The sequence below is a fragment of the Triticum urartu genome, chromosome 7 (genome assembly GCF_003073215.2).
Source record: "Triticum urartu cultivar G1812 chromosome 7, Tu2.1, whole genome shotgun sequence".
Classification (NCBI taxonomy): domain Eukaryota; kingdom Viridiplantae; phylum Streptophyta; class Magnoliopsida; order Poales; family Poaceae; genus Triticum; species Triticum urartu.
Genome location: NC_053028.1, coordinates 61,748,768 through 61,754,749, shown reverse-complemented (window position 1 = coordinate 61,754,749; position 5,982 = coordinate 61,748,768). Strand labels below are relative to the sequence as shown.

The 5,982-nt window shown below is 42.6% G+C and overlaps 1 protein-coding gene across 1 annotated transcript in view; it reads right to left on the bottom strand.

Moving 5' to 3' along the window:
* LOC125518353 (PHD finger protein ALFIN-LIKE 3-like) overlaps nucleotides 1-4,024 on the bottom strand; it is a 44,542-nt gene extending 40,518 nt beyond the window's left edge. Inside the window, exon 1 of the mRNA XM_048683228.1 lies at nucleotides 3,904-4,024. Coding sequence (XP_048539185.1) covers nucleotides 3,904-4,024 — 121 coding nt within the window. The remainder of the gene's footprint in view (nucleotides 1-3,903) is intronic.
* Between the last annotated feature and the right edge of the window lie 1,958 nt (nucleotides 4,025-5,982).

Sequence of the window (5,982 nt, the reverse complement as noted above, 5' to 3'; positions counted from 1 at the left end):
GACATGTAGGATTGCAATCTATATCAAGAACAATGAAATCTACGGGTACATAATTCCTATTTGAAACAATAAGAACATCATTAATACTTCCCATAGGTTTTTTAATAGTGGAATCCGCAAGATGCAAATTTAAAGAACAATCATCAAATTCAGGGAAACCTAACACATCACACAAAGTTTTTGGAATCGTGGAAACACTAGCACCCAAATCACATAAAGCAAAGCATTCATGATTTTTAATCTTAATTTTAATAGTAGGTTCCCACTCATCATAAAGTTTCCTAGGAATAGAAACTTCTAGTTCAAGCTTTTCTTCATAAGATTCCATCAGAGCATCAACGATAAGTTTGGTAAAAGCTTTATTTTGACTATAAGCATGAGGAAAATTTAACACGGATTGCAACAAGGAAATACAATCTATCAAAGAGCAATTATCATAGTTAAATTCCTTGAAATCCAAAATAGTGGGTTCATTGATATGTAAAGTTTTGACCTCTTTAATCCCACTTTTACCAAATTTTGCATCAAGATCTAAAAACTCCGAATCATTGGGACGCCATTCAACTAAAGTTGACACATCTCCAGTCCCATCATTATCAAGATTCATATTGCAAAACAAAGATTTAATAGGGGACACATCAATCACTTTTAGATCTTCATCCTTACTATCATGGAAACTAGAAGAACACGCTTTTATAAAGCAATCTTTTTTAGCACGCATCCTAGCGGTTCTTTCTTTGCACTCATCAATGGAAATTCTCATAGCTTTGAGAGACTCATTGATATCATGCTTATGTGGAATAGATCTAAGTTTCAAAGAATCAACATCAAGAGAAATTCTATCCACGTTCCTAGCCAACTCATCAATCTTAGGCAATTTTACTTCAAGCAAAGCATTAAAATTCTTTTGTGAAATCATAAATTCTTTAACACTAGTCTCAAAATCAGAGGGCATCTTATTAAAATTTCATAAGAGTTGTTGTAGGAATTACCATAATTATTAGAGTAATTACTAGGGAACGGCCTAGGATTAAAGTTTCCTCTATACGCGTTGTTACCGAAATTGTTCCTACCAACAAAATTCACATCCATAGATTCATTATTATTCCCAATCAAAGTAGACAGAGGCATACCATTAGGATCAGAAGAAACACTCTTATTAGCAAACAATTTCATGAGTTCATCCATCTTTCCACTTAAAACATTAATTTCTTCTATACCATGAACCTTTTTACTAGTAGATCTTTCGGTGTGCCTCTCGGTGTCAAAACCGGAGGATCTCGGGTAGGGGGTCCCTAACTATGCGTCTAAGGTTGATGGTAATAGGAGACATGGGACACAAAGTTTTACCCAGGTTCGGGCCCTCTTGATGGAGGTAACACCCTACGTCCTGCTTGATTGATATTGATGGGTATGAGTATTACAAGAGTTGATCTACCATGAGATCGTAATGGCTAAACCATAGAAGTCTATCCTGTATGACGAAGGTATTGACTATCTCCTCTCCGGACTACACCCTCCGGTTTATATAGACACCGGGGGGTCTAGGGTTACATAGAGTCGGTTACACAAGAGGGAATCTCCATAGTTGTTCGCCAAGCTTGCCTTCCACGCCAAGGAGAGTCCCATCCGGACACGGGTACAGTCTCCGGTCTTCATATCCTCACAGCCCATCTGTCCGGCCCATAGATAACAGGCCGGACGCCCGAGGACCCCTTAGTCCAGGACTCCCTCAGTAGCCCCTGAACCTAGCTTCAATGACAAGGTATCCGGCGCGTAGTGCTGTCTTCGGCATTGCAAGGCGGGTTCCTCCTTCCGAACTCCCAAATAGTATCCAGACAAATTGATCGTGTCCGGACCTGTAACACACACCACACACAACCGTAAAGAGAATATAATAACACATGAGTCCACTCTGCTAACAACTCTAGTAATGTGACGTCACGGCTGTCCGATCATAATTTCGAACCATTTTCTGCCCCACGTTTCAAGACGCGGTTGTCATTGGCACGTCTTGTCAAAGCAGAGATCGTATCCCCTTATTACGGGATTCTCATCAGTACGAGCGTGGGTAACCCAACCGTCCTGCGAGAAAGATTCCTTAGGAATAGGCAGGTTCTTAGGCTTAGGAGGAGGCATTCAGTACCGGAGGCCTTTATAAAGGAACCAAGAGTCGTCTTTTTTACGCCCTACTTCTCCTCAGCCTTCCCAACCCCGAGTTCCAGCACCCAAGGTTTAAATCCATTGCTCTCAGCCTTCTCATGATGTCTGGATCCAGCTCCCAAGGCCGATGGGTGGCTTCCTCCATTACAGAGGAGGATATCGCAAAGCTTCGAGCAGCCAGATATCTGACCGCAGAGATCCACTCAGGGAGTCCTGGACTAAGGGGTCCTCGGGCGTACGGCATGTTATCTATGGGCCAGACTGATGGGCTGTGAAGACATGAAGGCCGAAGACTGCACCATGTCCGGATTGGACTCTACTTGGTGTGGAAGGCAAGCTTGGCGACCGAAGATTCCTTCTTATGTAACCGACTCCATGTAAACCCTAGATCCCCTCGGTGTCTATATAAACCGAAGGGGGTAGTTCGGAAAGGACACCACATATACTCGTTACCATACCCACATATGCTAGACTTCTAGGGTTTAGCCATTACGATCTCGTGGTAGATCAACTCTTGTAACACTCATATTCATCAATATCAATCAAGCAGGACGTAGGGTTTTACCTCCGTAGAGAGGGCCCGAACCTGGGTAAACATTGTGTCCCCCGTCTCCTGTTATCATCGATCCTAGACGCACAGTTCGGGACCCCCTACCCGAGATCCGCCGATTTTGACACCGACATTGGTGCTTTCATTGAGAGTTCCACTGTGTCGTCGACAAAAGGTTTGATGCCCCCCTCAATCTTCAATAATGACACTGCCTGAGGACGAACCTTCCTCCCCGGACAGATTGTAACATCCCAAAATTCTAAATTTTGGAATGCTATAATAAATAGATAGATTTGATTGATTGTCTGAAAGTGAGTGAATTCGAAACTTTTTGAAAGTTAAATGAGAGGGAATAAAAGGACTTTCCCAAACTTTCATATTTGCTTTCTGATCTCCATGAATTCAAAATTCTTTTCACCACGAAACCCTTGAGCGAAGATGATATGACTTCTTCCATTTAAATTAAATGAAAGGTTATTTGAAAATAATTGGATTTCATTTGGAAATATTTCAATTCATAAACTTCATGCAGCTCAATGATTTTCATGAGAGAAGATAAAATGACTTCTTCAAATTATATGAAATATGAGTTGGGAGTTTCAAAGAATTAAATTCAAAGTTCTTTTGAATTTATTTTCAATTTGGAGTTACGTGAGTTTTATTCAAATTATATTTCTCCAAAAATAAAATATATGGAAATTAGGGTAACATGATTCCCTACATTAGAAAATTGGAGAAAAATTAAATAGAAATCATTTGGTATTTTTTAAAATGATTTTTGTTGGATTTTAATAGACCAGTAGCACTCTTTGATTTATCTGATTTTGTGAGGATTTTATTTGGCATATTAAAAATGTTCATATTGTAGGAAATCTTTTTCTGCAAATTTTGGTATATTATATGCCTATATAAAATTATTATTTATTTATTTTGTTTTAGTTTTGTTTGATGTCTGGAAATCTTTAAAAAAAATCCCTTCGCCGAACTGGGTCGGCCCAGCTCCTGCCAGGCCAAGGCCTAGCTCCGCGCCGCCCCTCCCGTTCCTGACCGGGACTCCTCCCGAGTCCGCCGCCGCACCGCCATGGCCGCCGTGCAGCCTCCGGCCTCCTCTGCCCCCTTTCCCAAGCAGTTCCTCCCCGGCCCTCTTTAAAAACCGCAGCTCCGCCGCCACTTCGCCCTCCCGCACTCACCGCCTGCTACTGTATCGCCGTCGCCGACGCTCGCATCTCGCCGCCGCCGGCGAGACCCGCCAGAACTGCCGCCGCCGCTTTGCCGCTCTGGCGCCTGCCGTTCACCGCCGCCCCGCGTCATCAGCAGCCACTGCTCGCCGCCGCCGCCCTTGCGCCGCTCTCCGCCACCACAGATCGCTGCCGCGCGCCGCTTCTCGTGTCGCCGCTGCTTCCGCCGCCCCCGCGTAGTGATCGCCGCCGTCTTCGCCCATCGCCGCCGACCCCGGAGCTGCCGCTCGATCCAAACCGCCGCCTCGCCGGAGTCCGCAGTTCCGAAGATCCGCCACCGGTTTGTTTTTGCCGAAAACCGCTCGAACCGGTATAAAACCGCCCCGGACCAGTTTATTTTTCCTTTAGGTTTTCTTCGGTTTTCTTTTAGTCGGTTTATTATTTAGTTAGGTTATTTTAGCGAGCATTTATTAGTTTAGCCGTTTTAGCGAACGGTTTCATCGTTTAAGTCTCTGTAGCGAACGTTCGTTAGTTAGTTTTTTTCTTTTTCTTTTAATTTCTGCCAGGGACTCGTTTGTGAATATTTTATTTACAAATTGGCCCTTGCTTTTCAAACGGTCACAACTTTTCGCTCGTTTGTCCAAATCCAACAAAACCAATGCCCACTTCTTCGTTATGATCCCCTCTATCCAGTAATCCAACCCAAACATGTTTTTGAAAAGTTTAAAATTTGAATTAGAACAGATTTGAATTCAAACTTCTTTTGAGCATAACTTGAGTTTCGTAGCTCCGTTTCAGTTGATTCTTTTTGCAAATCGAAGCTCTTGACCTAAACTTTCAGATACGGCCAAATTCACTTAATTTTGGTACTGTTAGAAATTGTTTTATGTTGCAAGAGTTATTTGCTTGGTTTTGATGTTTTCCGAATCGTCTTCTTCGTTCTTTCTGATCTTTTGAGTGATTGCTTATGTGTGGTTACTATTGTTTGCTTACGATAGATTGACCAGAGTGTGACGAGTAGAACTATCAAGAGTTATGAGTGCGAATCATCTTCATCAACATTGCAGGCAAGTTCACACTTTGATCATATCCCTTTTATCACCCAGTTTTTATGCATTAGATCCAATCCTCAAACATTGCATGATTAGGATGTCATTAACATGTGGGTATTGGGAAGTAGTTGATGAGGTAGGAACCTATTGCCCTGCATTCAAACCTTGGGAGTTACTATTACGTTATGCTTATAGTGCCATGCTATGCTCATAGACGTGGATTGGGTTTTTGAGAGTATTCATGACAGATGTGAGATTGTTAATTAATGGTTTACTTAAGGTGGCAACTTAAACACACATCTGGGTGGATTGAGGCACCTGGGTATTCCAGGATTGCCTGTCTAGGCACCTGGGTAGACCAGGATTGCCTGTTTTTTTATGGACCACCACCCAGGCTCATAGGGATCATGAGATTTTTCATACTAGAAACTTCCGTGTGCAGCCACAAGCTATTATGGGCTCTAGCCCAGTTGATTAAGTCGTGCGAACTCTTACAGGGTAGACTAGCAGATGGAGGGGAAAGTAGGTGTAACGGTCTATCCATCGTAAGGTGCTAGCGCTTCTGAAAGACTATGTCTCGGTCATCCGTTTCTCAAACACCATGTAGTGCGAGAAATCCAACGAAGGAGATCGAGTCTTGTGGGGAAAAGTGCGCAAACCTCTGCAGAGTGTATAAACTAATCATGATTAGTCGTGTCCCCGGTTATGGACATCTTGAGTATCTAGTACCTGGATTATCATGTGAATCTCATCACGTTACTTTAAATGAATATTGTTGGGTTTTAATGATGATGCTTAATTGGGATTGAGAATGCTGTCAACCATTCTCAATGTTTAACAACCACCATGATAGTTAAATAAAATTTATTCCTTTGCAGTAGGGAAAAATTGGCTTTTCGCGAAAACATTATAACCCCAGAGCCTTTCCACCAGCCAAATATGCATGTAGTGATAGCCTTTATTCATCATTATCCTCTGGTGTGAATTTGCCAGTACATTCAATGTACTGACCCTTTGTGCCTGCAACGTCTCATGTTGC